This window comes from Lycorma delicatula, chromosome 6, assembly GCF_047948215.1.
Source record: "Lycorma delicatula isolate Av1 chromosome 6, ASM4794821v1, whole genome shotgun sequence".
Taxonomy (NCBI): domain Eukaryota; kingdom Metazoa; phylum Arthropoda; class Insecta; order Hemiptera; family Fulgoridae; genus Lycorma; species Lycorma delicatula.
In genome coordinates, this window is record NC_134460.1 from 158,134,773 (window position 1) to 158,151,047 (window position 16,275).

Genomic DNA, 16,275 nt, shown 5'->3' on the forward strand with positions numbered 1-16,275 from the left:
CATTGAAGTTGGCATTCTTATTTAGTGAACCCCCGGGTTGGTCTAGTGGTGAACGCGTCTTCCCAAATCAGCTGATTTTGGAAGTTCAGAGTTCCAGCGTTCAAGTACCAGTAAAGGCAGCTACTTTTATACGGATTTGAATACTAGATTGTGGATACCGGTGTTCTTTGGTGGTTGGGTTTCAATTAACCATACAACTCAAGAATGGTTGAAATGAGTGTACAAGACAACACTCATATATTATCCTCTGAAATAATACCTGAACGGTAATTCCCGGAGACTAACAGAAAAAAAGAATGAAGTCTTATTTGTTAAATAGCGCTTCAAGCGGTTTAATTTTAAAATACTGAAACAGCATTCAACTAAAATCACAAAAAATTTATTTCAGGTCACTGCCTCTCAAAATCTACATAATTCAAAGATATTTTATTATTTATACGTATAAATTAACAGCTAGTACTTTTTAATGAATAAAATTATAGTTCTAATAAGTATGATCGCATTACCTACTATATAATATTGATAAACTTTTAAGGAAATTTTCGGGATGGTATAATAAGAAATCAAATCTGTAGAAAAGGTGGTAAATCGACTCTGCATACTTTTAAGGCGAGTTTTTTTACTCTGATCTAGCTTCATAAATTTGATTTAAAACAAAAGTTGTAGCAAATCCCAGCTAACGACTCGAAGGTAAAGTTTTAATAATTTTACCTTTAAGTGTACTGCCGTGATTTACAGACTGTTCTAAATTTTTTAAATGTTATACCAAGGACTCAAATCTTGTATTGCATAGACGCTAGTGAAGAATTTAATTTTAATTACTTTGTAATTTTAGATTTTTATAGTTTTTGACAACTACTACTGTTCGTGAACTTTAACTTTCATTGCCAAATTTTATTTAGACTTAAGGACTTTCATTCACAATAATCACTCTAGTTTGAATTTTCAATGCCTGCGAACATTTCATTCAGTTTGAATGAAAATTACCTATTCAAAATTTAAGGCTGGAAAACACCATACTTTTTCAAGTTGTCGCTTTTGCCGCTATTGTAGAAAACTTGGACGGATCGATTCTATGGCAATGGCCTCTGTGTAGTGTACTGTTCTCTTTAGTGGTTTCAAATTTCAATTTATTTATGTATTTGTGAAGATTTTTCAGCTTAACATCTAGAAGAAAGAGTGAATAATTTTGTATGATTTGGACAATGCCCTTACCCCCTATGCAATCTGCCATGTTTCAGGTAAATTTTTTCATAACCTTATTTCTGTTAGTACAAGGGAAAATTTCTTGATAAAATACGTATGGTTATTACTTTCACTAGTTGATAGAATTTATAGTTCATAATTTAACTAATACCACGACTTGAATAGAAGTTAGGGATCGTATAAATTTCTTTTGAATTGTGTGAAATTGCCAGTGATTATGAACCGGGCTTATTTTAAGAATACAATTTCCATACTTCATTTAAAATTAAGTACTAAATGGACATTTCGATTGTTAATCAAACAATAGGTAGTAATTACAATAAAAATTACAAGAAAATAAAAGGCGCCTACAAATGATTATTAGAAAGAAATGTTACCTGTTTTAAAAAAATAAAAACTTAGATTAAGAAAACAACTAAACAAATTTCACAGTGAACCTTCAAGTATAAATTAAAAGCTTAGCGTGCAATGCAACCTATACCAGGTTGTATTGATGACTTACACTGGTCAGTTCTGATTGAGTCAGAGCCTACCAGCATACCTGACCAGGACTGATCACTATTAAAGCCCTTAAGGCCAATTGCCCTTAATTAAAGATTGAAATTTATTAACCTTGTCAGAAACAAATTAGGAAAATAATAACAAAGTTGGCTTTGATGAAAAATTGAACAATTTTCTGTATGAGTTTTAGAAGGCTTTTTATCTTGCCCTTAAAAAAAGTGAATTACTAAAGGAATTGTAAAATATAACTCTATGTTAAGAAATCTCCTTGAAATATCAAAATATAGCTTGTCCGATAACTTGAAAAATTACAAACAAATTTATGCTGAAGTTATTCATAATGATAAAAGATTGTATTATGATAATTTAAAATCTGATTGAAGCAATAAAAATTTAAATCCATGTGAGCAGTTATCAAAAGCACATTTATCAAAAACAGGTCAGATAACTTCACCAAAAATACACTGTACTTTAAACTCCTATTCAGATGGCAATACTGGAAGAGAAAAATTTTGATTCCAGACTTTAATTACACTACTTTTATGTTGCAATTAAAAACTGTTGTAATTTATTATTATTGTTTACTATAGGAATTTATTTTTGTATTTATAATTTATTTTATAATGATGTGATCTATATAATGTCTCTTAAGCCTCAATCAGAATTCATTTGTTTATAGATGAAGTCTGTTTCATATGATTAAAAATATCTACAGTTTCTGTTTATTTATTTTTTGAAGTTCTGGATAGAAGTATGTTTTCATGCAATTCTACCTTACCTTAGTTGAAAATGGCTATTCTAAAAAGATAATCCACATTTTTTGTTCATTTGCATGTGGTAAATAACAATTTACATGCGATTAAAAAAAATTCTGTTGTATTTGTTCTGCATGAATAGTTTAATGTAATAGATTTCTAGTTCAAGATTTATTGTTAAATTTTTCAGAAGTTAGGAAATTGATAACCTCGTATGAATAAGTCTGCTTATTCGCTGAGTTACCAAAAGTTACATATTAAATATAATTACTACTTTATAGGATTAAAATGCCAAGCTGTAGTTCTCTTTAATAAATTGCATTTTACTTTCACTCTCATAATGAGAATGACTTCCCAAATCCCATTTCTCTAATCATTTTTATTTATTTTAATTCATGTTAATATTATTTGTTAATTTTATTTTTTTTATTTTTACATAAATTTATACTTTTATTATGTTCATTAAAACAGTGTGTATTAATCTTTTGTTGACAACAGTGTACTTTTTTCATAATAATTTTAATTTGTATTATCAATAAGCATTTTATAAATAAGAAATGTATACTATAAATTTAAGCGCTTATAAAAATCTATAAATTTTCATTTTCAGCCAAAGAATGCATTTTATAACAAAGAAATGTATAATATAAATTTAAGGGCCTATAAAAATCTATAAATTTGATTTTTATACATTTTCTAATGCATACAAAAAATTTGGAATTTATTTAATATTTTGACTAAAATCACTGCCTGATAATGTAAATTAACATATGCAAATATTTGGATCTATAATGTATCTTACAAAATGAACATGCAACAATAAAAAGTAAAAAAAGTAATGTACTAATAATATAAATTTACGTAAGAAAATAACAAACGTATCAACTTTCTAACCTGGGTCCTTTGCTATATTATTTTGAAGAAACAATATGCCAATTATTTTCTTATTTCCATTTCTCTTTCTCTTATTTCTCTGTAATCTTTCCCTTTTCTCCTATCCATTAACTTTTCCCCATTTTCTCCCGTTTTATTTTTTCTATTTTCCCCTTCTTCCCTTATTCCCCACATGTAAATTAGTCCAGTAGTGTTTTAGTCTATAGCGGACACTCATATCGGAAACATTGAAACGGAACCATAAAATATTTAGTGCAGCGTATGTTGCTTTTACACCCAAGAGATAGCACTGTTTTTTTTTTTAAATGTTTTTATCTGTCACAGGTTTGACATTGTATAATAGTAGCTACATAAAAACGTGCAATTTGAATGCAACGTTGTGTCAAAATTTCAAAGCAGTCTGTGAAGAACTTTAAGAGATTTAAGATTTTGTACAAACAAACATTTATATTAGATAGATAAATGATAGATATGATAATAATATGATAGATATTTATGTTAGATAGATAAATAATTTTTTATTTATATAGATATTAGCATGATTCGCTGTTAATGTAACTAGTGGTGAAGGTAACTCATGCATAATTCTTGTATAATAGATGAATGTTCTTTTCAGTAGATGTGTTTTTGGGAATAGATGAATTTCTGGTATTTTTTTATGCTAATCTGTCTTTTATTTAATGTTTAAGGAAATTTTGAAAATCATGAATTTCATTCAATAAATTTTAGATTTGTAATGAATACACACTGAAATAAAAATTTTACATGGAAATAAAATTTTTGTGAAGATTTGTTGGAGATTTGTACATGTGTAAAATAGAAGGGTTTAACTATTTTAAAAATTTATAATATTTGTATCGGTGAAATGTTTACACAACACATCTACACATCTTTGTGTTTTGCTTTATGGTAATAACTACAATCTGTTTTGAGACTTATTATTGCTACCCATTAGATCATATGATTAGAGTAGATATTAGTTATCTGTATTTAGTGAGTTGAAACTGATTGCATTATTATCCTTATTGTCTCATTTTATTTATGTATTTTCACATTAGACATTAAAACATGTTAATTATCAGATTATGTATTGCACAAGTAATACATACATTTAATTATTCAATGAATATTGTTCTGAAAAAATGTTCATATTGAATGAATTTCATATAAAATTTCTTTTGATTATCAGTTTAGAAAATTAGGAAAATAGAGATATTTCAAAAAAAGATTACGTATTATTTATTAATTAGATTTTTGATAGCAAGACCTAAATTATATTCTGATTCTTTTTTAATTAGGTAAAAAATTTTTTTATTTGTAATAATAATCATTGATTATAAACAATTGAATTGATTATAAATATTTTTAAATGAAGTAGAGGTTCTAGATTCAACCCCTTTTTTTTTAGTCGAAGTTCAAATCAAGGACAATTTTTATATTTCTTGCATTTTAAAGTTCTTGAATCGTTCAACTTGGGTTAAATATTTTGTTTATTTTATTCAACAAATAGAATATTTTGAGTAACATAATGTTTATCAAAAATACCATTTTTAATGAATAAAATTATGGTAAACATATTAAAAACTTATAGTGAATTTTTTTCACGATTCTTATCGAAGTTGCCAGGCCCATTTCAAGCTAAACTGCATGCGCAAAGAATAAAAAAATAATTCACATATTTCCCTAATTAAAATTTGGTAATTACAAATAAAAAAATTTTTTACCTAATTAAAAAAGAATCAGAATATAATTTAGGTCTTGCTATCAAAAATCTAATTAATAAATAATACGTAATCTTTTTTTGAAATATCTCTATTTTCCTAATTTTCTAAACTGATAATCAAAAGAAATTTTATATGAAATTCATTCAATATGAACATTTTTTCAGAACAATATTCATTGAATAATTAAATGTATGTATTACTTGTGCAATACATAATCTGATAATTAACATGTTTTAATGTCTAATGTGAAAATACATAAATAAAATGAGACAATAAGGATAATAATGCAATCAGTTTCAACTCACTAAATACAGATAACTAATATCTACTCTAATCATATGATCTAATGGGTAGCAATAATAAGTCTCAAAACAGATTGTAGTTATTACCATAAAGCAAAACACAAAGATGTGTAGATGTGTTGTGTAAACATTTCACCGATACAAATATTATAAATTTTTAAAATAGTTAAACCCTTCTATTTTACACATGTACAAATCTCCAACAAATCTTCACAAAAATTTTATTTCCATGTAAAATTTTTATTTCAGTGTGTATTCATTACAAATCTAAAATTTATTGAATGAAATTCATGATTTTCAAAATTTCCTTAAACATTAAATAAAAGACAGATTAGCATAAAAAAATACCAGAAATTCATCTATTCCCAAAAACACATCTACTGAAAAGAACATTCATCTATTATACAAGAATTATGCATGAGTTACCTTCACCACTAGTTACATTAACAGCGAATCATGCTAATATCTATATAAATAAAAAATTATTTATCTATCTAACATAAATATCTATCATATTATTATTATATCTATCATTTATCTATCTAATATAAATGTTTGTTTGTACAAAATCTTAAAGTTCTTCACAGACTGCTTTGAAATTTTGACACAACGTTGCATTCAAATTGCACGTTTTTATGTAGCTACTATTATACAATGTCAAACCTGTGACAGATAAAAACATTAAAAAAAAAAAAAACAGTGCTATCTCTTGGGTGTAAAAGCAACATACGCTGCACTAAATATTTTACGGTTCCGTTTCAATGTTTCCGATATGAGTGTCCGCTATAGACTAAAACACTACTGGACTAATTTACATGTGGGGAAAAAGGGAAGAAGGGGAAAATAGAAAAAAGAAAACGGGAGAAAATGGGGAAAAGTTAATGGAAAGGAGAAAAGGGAAAGTTACAGTGGACAATATAAAGATATTTTTTTAATTAATTTTTGCTGTCATCTTTCATCATTGCATAACAGTAGATCATTATAGCACAGTCTTAAAGAGGCTGATTTTACTGTAATATAAAAAGTATTTGCTTATAAAAATTATAGAAAATAGGAAAACTTAATATTACGAATTAGTAGTATGTGTTGTGTGTGTATATAAGTGCATCAATCAATCGTTCCAGCAGCGGCGAAGAGGTACGTAGCGTGACAGGAGAACGTAAGGGTCTCCAGCTGCCCGTACTCGCTGCGGGCAGTCGTCACACAGTGGGCTTGCCTAAACCAGTTTATAGGGAGACAGCGAGAATTTCGTCGGTTTTCAAATACGTTAGGGAATCTTCGGCCATGTCGGAGTTCCAAGTAGTAAAGAAGTCCAGGCGGAAGAGGAAACCAGCGCCGGTACCGTCGACTAGCTCCTCAGATGACGAGGTAAGCGAAGCGATGGATACAGGGGCACCCACCCAGGTGCGGTCCTCCCCTGTAGTAGAGGCTTTTAAAAGTTCTAAGGGCAGACCTGGTAGTTCTGCCCTGCTGTTGAAGGTAGTCCAGGAGGACCTGGACTACTTGGTAGACTTTCTTTCACTTCCCGGCGGGGTCAGCTCGAGTGCGAGGAAGACAATTCTCCCCCGGCTAGGTAAGCTGAGGGAAGCTTTTGCGGCGGTAAGTGAGGGTTTCGAGGCCTTGGCCTCCAAGCCCCAAGAGGTTAAGGCTCCCAAGGTGGTTGTTCAGGCCCCAGCGCAGCCCAGGCGCTACGCTGAGGTCCTGAAGACCAAACGAGAGGCCAGCAAAGCGGTAAAGAAGCCGGAGGTAGTTTTTGTTAACAAGGCGGAGGGCTCCAAGACCACGAGTCAGGAATTGAAGCGCGATTTCCGGGAAGCCCTTCGTGGCGACTGGAATCGGCTTAGGATACGAGACATAAGGGAGACCAGCAAGGGTTTAGTCGTTGTTGCGGATAACAAGGAGACGGTCCAAGTCATCAAGGACTCTCCAGCGGTGCAGAAGCTTGAGGTTAAGGTGGACCCCAAGCGGTTGAGAAAGCCCCGAGTCATCATATATGACATCGAGCGGGGTCTCTCTGATGAGGAAGTTCTGTCTCTCATTCGGGAGCAGAATACTGATTTGGATGCGGCCACGTTCAAAGAACAGTGTAGGTTAGTCTTTAAGACTGGAAAGCGTGATGCCCCTCGGTATCACGAAGTATTTGAATTAGGTGATGGTCTCCACCAGAAGTTTTTGTCCGAGGGTGGGGTCTTCGTCGATTTTGCTCTTACCGCGTCAAGGAATACCTTGATGTGCAGAGGTGCTTCAAATGTTGTAGGTTCGGCCATAGGGCCAAGTTCTGTAAATATTCGTCGGTCTGCGCGCATTGTGGTGAGGAGGGCCACAAGCGTGACGACTGTCCGCAAAAGAAGGAGGCTCCGGTCTGCGTTAACTGCAAGCGGTTACGTAGAAACCATAGGCACTCCATCAATAGTAGGGAGTGTGGTAGTTATTTAAGAGCGGTTGAGGTCTACTTCAACTCGCTCGATGGTTAGGTTCGGTCAACTCAGTGCCCAGGGTGCCTATGCGGTCCAAGTAGAGTTAGGTAACGTCGTTGAAAAGCGGAGCCTCGATCTTTTGCTTCTCCAACACCCGTATGTTGTCAAGGGTGACCTGCCAGGTTTTTCAGGCTGGAATAAGTTCCATGTAGGTGATAGTAAATCCGCCGTTCTGTGCAGGAAGTTCTATTGATAGTATCTTTGTACGGCAAGCCTCTGACACGCATCATGTCGTTGTTAAGCTTGCTGTGGATGGTTTCGACCTAGTTGTGGTTAGTTCGTACTTTCAGTACAGAGATCCCACTGAATTACATTTGGAAAGATGAAATAGAATTATCAGGCTGGTAGCGGGTCGTCCTATTCTTATAGGAGTTGATGAGAATGCCAAATCGCTTCTTTGGCACAGTGGGATCACAGACGACGGCGGAGAATTGCTAGAAGGCTTCATCGCGCAGCATCGTTTTGAGGTGTTCAATGTCGCCGGCGAGGCGGCAACCTTCGCCGGCCCGGTGGGATTGCGGAGGATCTTCCTTGGTACCAACATTGATGTTACCATAGGCAAGGATATCCCTGGTAGGATTCAGAACTGGTCTGTAGTCGATGATTGCGAAAACGACCATCGGCTCATAGTTTTTGATTGGATAGATGGGCTGCGCGATGTCTTTAGGGCGGACGCCCCTGTTCAGCAGGGGCGCTTCTTGCACAGGCGGGCGGATTGGCCCAAGTTTTCCAATATTCTTGCGGCCAGGATGCGGGTGTTCACTCGTACCCTGGATGAGGTCCCTCTAGATAACCTGGCAGAGAATTTCTCCTCTGCGGTGGTTGAAGCCGCAGAACTCTCAATCTCTCGTAGTACGGGTCGAGAGAGAGTAGCTGGTTGGTGGTCTCGGGACGACTGCGATAAAGCAGGCCGTGGGCCGACTCAGGAGAGCCGCACAGCGTGCGCGTGATCCTGACCGGCGCGAGGCCTTGTTTGCGGAGTATCGTCAGAAAAGGAACGAGTATTTTCATAGAATTAGGACTTCTAAACGCGATTCCTGGCGCTCTTTTGTTCAAGAGCAAGGGAATAAAGACCCTTGGGGTGTTGTTTATCGTGTACTTGGTCACAAACGTAAAAAGGACAGTCTTCTGTCGGCTCTCTCGACCCAGGACGGCGTTGTTGTTTAGAAAGATCGTGTTCTATCTCTTCTGATGGACGATCTGCTCCCCGATGATACCGAGGTTGGTGAGACCTCGTATCACCGGAGAGTTCGAGCGGCGGTTGTAAATTTTAATACGGACTCTGTGTCTTTGGAGATTACTGAGGCGGAAGTCCGCCAAGTAATCTGTAGCCTTGCTAGGAACAAAGCCCCCGGATATGATGGTATCACGGTGGAGCTCCTTGTTCGCACCCTGCCTGTAATTCTTGGCCCGTTGACTAGGGTGTTCAATAGGTGTTTGTTTGCCGGGTATTTCCCGGCTTGCTGGAAGCGTGGAATCTTGAAGCTGTTGTTCAAGGGTGGCGACAAGGACCCCACCGTTAGTTCTTTTTACCGTCCTCTGACGCTCTTACCAGTTGTTGGAAAAATTTTCGAGAAGGTACTTTACCTCCGCATTAATAGTAGGCTTACTTTGAATCACATGCTGATGGACGACCAGTATGGCTTTAGACCCGGTAAGAGTACAGAGGATGCGATTATTAGGGTCCTGGATATGGCTTCAGGCAGTGAGTGCAAGTATGTACTCGGTGTCTTCTTGGACATATCCGGGGCATTTAATAACTTGTGGTGGCCCTCTGCCTTGTTTCAATTGCAGAAGCGTGGTTGTACGCAGGAAGAAATTAGGACTCTCTCGAGTTATTTCAGCGAAAGAACTGTTGTCCTTCGTGACAGCAGTTCGCAAGTAGGAAAGACCCTGTCAAAAGGATGTCCACAGGGCAGTGTGATAGGTCCACTCGTCTGGACCATCGTGTTTGACTCTCTCATGCGGCTGCGCTTGCCCAGTGGCTGTCGCGTCGTGGCTTATGCCGACGATGGGCTGCTGCTGGTTGAGGGTAGTCCGCGTGCTGAGATCGAGCTCAGAGCGGCACAGGCATGTAGGGTTTTGCGGTTGTGGAGTCTTCAGCATAAGATGGTTTTCAGTGCGGAGAAAACCACTATGATGTTTTTGAAGGGCCGTTTAGCTGCAACTCGCCATCCGCGGGTTGTGATGGACGGCCGTTCAATTAGGTATGTCACCCTTCAGAAATGTTTGGGTGTTATCCTTGATGAGAGGCTTCTCTTCAAGGAGCACCTTCAGTATGTGGCGAAGAAGGCAGTTGATGCTTTCTTCGGCGTCCGTAGAATGGTCCATCCCGATTGGGGGTTGAATTTCCGTACCATGCGGATTCTTTATAAAGGCGTTTGTGAGGCCATTATGTTGTACGCTGCGCCCGTCTGGGCTCATCGTTTGCGGTACCAATGTTATAGGGACATTCTATTACGAGCCCAGCGTTTTCTTTTGTTAGCGGTTGTCGATGGTTACAGGACTGTCTCGCGAGAGGCAGTAACTGTGATCGCGGGCATCAAACCTGTAGATATTTCGGCTACGGAACGTAGCCAGCGATATGTTGCAAAGAAGGGAGGCTTTCTTACTGCTGGGCGTATGCGTGAGATCGAAGACCAAGGTTTCGACTCTTGGCAAGATAGGTGGAATACTTCTTTAACAGGTCGTTATACGCATGGTATATTTCCCAATGTTAGAGAGTTGCGAGCGGTTAGCTGGGTATCTCCCAATCGGCATACCACTCAGTTCCTCTCAGGACATGGTGCCTTTCGGGATAAATTGGCAAAGTTTAGGTTGTTTGATTCCGGCTTCTGTCCGGTCTGTAGGGTCGATGACACCGTGGACCATGTCCTTCACATATGTCCCCGGTACGAAGCTGAACGTACCAGAGTTGCTAGGGAACTCGAGAGAGTAAACTCTATTTTGGATCTACGAGTCAACTGGAGGACTCGTAGAGAGTGGACAATAGTTGCTGGCTTCCTCGCCCTGAGCTGGGCTGCCGAAGGGATTTAGTAGGTGATAGGAACCTGGGTGGCTAGGGACCGCCTGGGCAGTTGACTGGCCGAAGGTAGGCGCTTAAGGCAGCGTGCCTCGGTTAGATGTATTGGTGGCATGTATTTAATCACGCTGTCGGCGGAGTTGCTGGCGTTGTCGGCGGGCGGGATTATTCTTCCCCTGAGGGTGCGGTCGCGCTCCGACGGGGGCACTAATGAGGTAATGGCACTGTCGACGGGGCTTCTCTGGGTACTGCTTTGGTGGTATGCAGGGGAGTCTTGGCGGCGGTCTGCGAATGATGGTGAATGTCACGCGGGACTCCGTGATGGCGCTGTGCGGGAGTAGGCGTTAATTCTCCTCTCCCGGGCAGACCGGAGCGGAGTCAGATAGAAACTCATTTTTAGTATTAAGCGGGGTTCTTAAGGGAACTAGGTCTAAATTTCGATGTATAAAACTTTAGTGGGAAAGTTTGTTGTTGAGGTTATTAGTACGGATCTGAGACATTCAGAAAGTGGCTCTTTAATAGTTAGTCTAGGCGCGGGGTCTTCGTTCCGCGGTTAGGCTTCTAGCTTAGTTCCTGAGGGCGACGTGGTAGCTGCAGGTGTCCGTTGTCTTCATTCTGAAGGCATAAACACGAAAAACTATCTCAGGGTGAACTTTACCGATGCAGATGTCCCTCGGGGCATCTGCATCGGTGGCATCTCTGCGGGGCCTGGACTGAAAGCTGTGGTGTGCAGTCAGTTTGAGGGTGAGAAGATGTCCTCCGTTAAAGCCACTGCTGGCTAGGAACGGAGGGGATGGTGTAGCGACCGGACACGCTATGAGGTGGTATCTTCTCCCCTCGGGGGGGAATCGAGATGTGTGTGTGTGTATATATATATATATATATATATATATATATATATTTCAAGGACCCTGTGTAATTTATGGTTGTTAATAGTCTTGTACACAGTTCTGTATTTTTTTTATTAAAACTTTGTTAAAGGAAAAATATTAATTCCTCAATCCAGAGATCCATAGTAATACTCTGTAACAATATTTTCACGTCTTGTGAAAAAAGATTTACACTGAAAACAAATAAAGTTTTCAGTTTTAAAAAAGAATTTTCTTCTTTTTCTGTTTTTTTTTTAATTTTTACTTTTAGAAGGAAGCACAAATTAAAAACAATCACTAAAAGTTTACTAAGGTTTAAGTTGGTGTCATGTTCAAAATTTGAAGGTTAAAGAATTAAAAAAAAGTATAATTTACCATTTATTTTAGTGTTAATTCTATTAAGTGCTATGTGTACTTTTGTGTATAATAATGTTGATTTCGTGTTATTATTAGTACACCTTTATAGTTAGAAGATATCTTCAAACTATGAAATTATGCATCCTTGGATTTTTATATTATAGTGAAATTATAATTTTATGGGATCAACAAAATTTTCTTATTATGTGTGGATACTATGAAATTACCTTTATAAGAGCACAAAAAATAAATAGATAAGGCCGTACACTTATTTTTTTATATTAATCTATCTGGCTGCAAAATATAATGTACAAATAGTACAAAGGCAGATAGGAAGCAATATTTGTTTCTCGTATTTTACATGTTTTGTGATTCAACAGCATAATCAGCTGGTATATATATGGTATATTCTGTACCTTCTGCATTTTTTAAACACTTTTATTCCCTAAAATAAAGCATTTATTTTATGTGCATTTTATTTTAAAATAATACTACATTATAAAATTTAATTAATTTAATTTAGGTCTGTTATTAGACTGCATAATCTAGTCTCCTTATTTAAGGTGAAATTTGATTATTTAAATTGTACTTTCCAATTATTTTCCTCATTCACTCTCTTAAATCATTTTTCCCGCTGTAAAAATGATATTAAACAATTCTGAATTGTTTTTTTTTTTAATAGAGAATCTTTTCTTTGGTACTTACATATTAATGCCACCGCAGCTACAGATTTATTTAAAAACAAAGTAGTCAATTGGATTTCGGTGGAAAATGGGCCGATATAGAGTTAAAATAAATAAATATTTATTTTATAAATATAATTTAACCTACGCTTGCTAACCTTGACTAATTAACACCTTAATTTTTTGAGTATTTATTTAATAAATTCAGTAATAATTGCAATTATTTATTATTTAAATAATCAAAACACTCCTGTTTATTAGTCAAGGTTAGCGAGCGTAGGTTAAGTTTGGTTAAATTATATTTATAAAATAAATAAATATAAATAACCATTTATTAAAATGAATAAAGATACTGTTTTGAATCTATGGTTAAACTCTATATCGGCCCATTTTCCAACGAAATCCGACTGACTACTTTGTTTTTAAATAAAGCTGTAGCTGCGGTGGCATTAATACGTAAGTACCTTTTCTTTTATAGAGGATCCTGAAAAATGCCATAATTTAGAATTTAGTGTTTTCTTCATTCAATCGTAATCTCATTACTATATTTTTATTTGGTCTCATTATTGATGAATCAGATGTGAAGTGTATTATATCATTCACATGCTATGTACAGACTTAGTTGTTTTCAATGTAGTGATAAACAGCAGAATTTATGTGTTATTTTAGTTACTACCTTATCAGCTATTGCCATTAACAAACAACAAACAAACAAACAATTAGGCACATCCTGACCCCGTAGGGGAAGACACCTTCTGCAACCCCCTCTGTACCTAGCTCTTATGGGCTTTACTGAAGGCACAAGTTATATAATTTAAAAACATATAAGATGTTTACATTTTGTAGCAGATAAACAAAATAGTATTAGGCTGTAGAATATTAGCATGTCTAATTCTTAACACACATATGCTGTAATATGTAACATTGTACACATGACAGTGAAGTTTCTGTTAACGCTGGAAATTTTTTTTGTTTCTATATTAGTCAGGTTTTGGGTTTTTTTTTCATTGAAATTGGATTAAATTTTCATTGAAATTCATGCTACTAGGTAAATTCTATTAGAAAGAATTTTTTTGAACCTGAGCTATAAGTTTTAGTGTATTTTTTAACTGGGTACTAGGCATGAAGTTCTTCAGCTTTATTTACCAGAGCCTTAGGTATATGCAAAAAAAGACCGATTAACCTTATAGGTTTTGGAGTAGATACTAGATAAGAATTCTGTAGCTTAATTTGCTGGATTGAATGAAGGTTACACAAAATTGCTGCAACTTACTCTAGTAAGTCAAGAATCATTTACTATAATTGTTCACATAAGAAAATTTTTAAAATATTATTGCTAGTTACTTATTGCTGTTAGTAATTAGAAAATTTTATTCTTATTCATTTTCAGTGAAGTGAAATAAATACAATAATTTACACGAGGTAAAGATTTAAATAAAAACAAATGGGGTGGAGGGGTTGTCTTCCATTTATAAACTAGATTAATTTATCTACTTTCAGTATTACTGTCAAATTTTGGTTATGCTATACTGAACTATGCCTGTCATGAATGTTGTGTATTTTTTAGTGAAACAAAAAAAACACCAAATTCAGGCTATTAAATATTTTTAATTGTTTAGAAGTATTACTCATCAAAGTTTAGAAAGCTCAGTTGATTTACAGAACTGAGCACTGAATGTGGATCGGTTGCTGGTGCAGCAACCGATCCACATTCAGTGCTCAGTGCAGTCATGACTCAGTGAAGTCATTCACTGGTGCAGTGAATGACTTCTTGAGACCTATGATATTCTGTCATGGTGCAGTATTCCCTCCACTCTGCTGTTAGTGATGTCAGTATTTTAAAGAGTAATAGCTGATATTTATTTACTTGAACAATACTCTATTATTTTCTGTGATTGTTCATGTTGTGCTGAAGATAATGAGAAAAAATTATTTGTAGCTTGTCATATAAAGTTTTACAGTTTCCAAAATGTATTTATAAAAGAAGTAGTAGTGATATTTATGCAAGTAAATGAAAATTATTTTTACTTTTTTTGTAATTACAGAATGCAGCTGAGCCAATGCAGGTAGACATCCCACCAGAAGACAATGATAACACTGAAGAAGATCCATATCTGGTTGAAAATCCAACTTTGGTCAGATACCCATTTAACATTGTTATTCTTCTTTCTACTTTCTGTATCATCTATCTTGTTTGCTTAATATAATAGCTATTCATCTTTATTGTTATCAATTGCTTTTGTAAATAATAATCTTAATGTTATTACAAATAATGTTAATGTAATTAATAATAATAACAAATAATCTTGGGAGTACATTAATTAATTTTTACTTGTACTTTTACATTGATATCTGACAAGTATATCAGCCATTACAGGCTGAAGTGCATCAGGGATTCACTTATTTTTTAACTCTAGGAAATCTTCAATACACTACAGTCCAGATTTTTTTTCTTCTAAAATTGATCCTTTTGAGAATCATATTCCTCTGCATTATATAAATTATGAGGGACATTCAATAATTAAAGAGACAAATTGATGCGGAAAAAAAATTGTTTATTTTTACAAAATGAGACTTTTACTACTTCTCAACATAATCCCTACCAGTATTAATACACTTGTCCCAACGATGAACTAGTTTTTTTATATCTGATGCAAAGAAGTCTTTGTCTTGTTGTATGAGCCACTTTCCTACAAATTCTTTGACCTCCTTGTTGTTGCTGAACGTTTTAACATGTAATGCCTCCTTGAGTGGACCAAACAAATGAAAATCCAAGGGACCCAAATCTGGACTGTAGGAAGAATGTGGTAGTATCTCCCAAACCATTTTTCCAGTGGTTTCTTGGGTCGGCTGGGCGGTGTTAAGGCGAGCATTGTCATATTGGAATATCACGCCTTATCTTTGAGACCCACTATGTTTTTCCCTCATTGCTGGCTTTACTTTTTTCATTAGCATGTCTGAGTAGTAGACACTATTTATTGTATGCTGATTTTTCAAATAATCACAAAAGACGGTCAACATGACTTTTCCCGCTGATGCGCTTGCGTTCTGAATTTCTTTTGGACAGGTGAACTGGTGTGTGGTCCATTCCACACTTTGTCTTTGGACTTTAGTTCAAAATGGTGAACTCAATTTTAATCACATGTTAAAATCTCGTTTAGAAAAGGGTCACCTTCCCTTTCATAGTGTTCTTTCAAGTCTGTTCACACTTTGAGTCTTGTTTCTTTGTGTTGTTGCGTTAACTTTTTTGGGATCGACCTTGCACTTGTTTTGCTGTACTTAAGCTTGTTACTAATACCGTTATGAACTATGCCAACACCTACTGCAACTGTTTTTGCTATATGTTCAACTGTAATACGTCGCTCTTCTCGAATAATGTCGTCAGTGCAGGTTTCAAGCGAAGAAGTTGACACTTCAACTGGCCAGCCAGGACTTTGCTCGACAGTCACTGAGGTTTGACTGTTTTTGAACTGTTCTACCCACTT

At 35.6% G+C, this 16,275-nt stretch overlaps 1 protein-coding gene across 5 annotated transcripts in view; it reads left to right on the forward strand.

The window, feature by feature from the left end:
* The first annotated feature begins 853 nt into the window (after positions 1 to 853).
* CSN1b (COP9 signalosome subunit 1b) overlaps positions 854 to 16,275 on the forward strand; it is a 68,006-nt gene continuing 52,584 nt past the window's right edge. For 2 of the 5 annotated variants that reach the window (XM_075368896.1, XM_075368899.1), the window contains exons 1-2: positions 6,525 to 6,750; positions 14,836 to 14,925. In XM_075368896.1, coding sequence (XP_075225011.1) covers positions 6,667 to 6,750; positions 14,836 to 14,925 — 174 coding nt within the window. In that variant the 5' untranslated portion in view covers positions 6,525 to 6,666. Of the gene's footprint in view, positions 1,242 to 6,522; positions 6,751 to 14,835; positions 14,926 to 16,275 lie in introns of those variants that run through there. The other 3 variants (XM_075368900.1, XM_075368897.1, XM_075368898.1) reach the window with 3 other exon arrangements.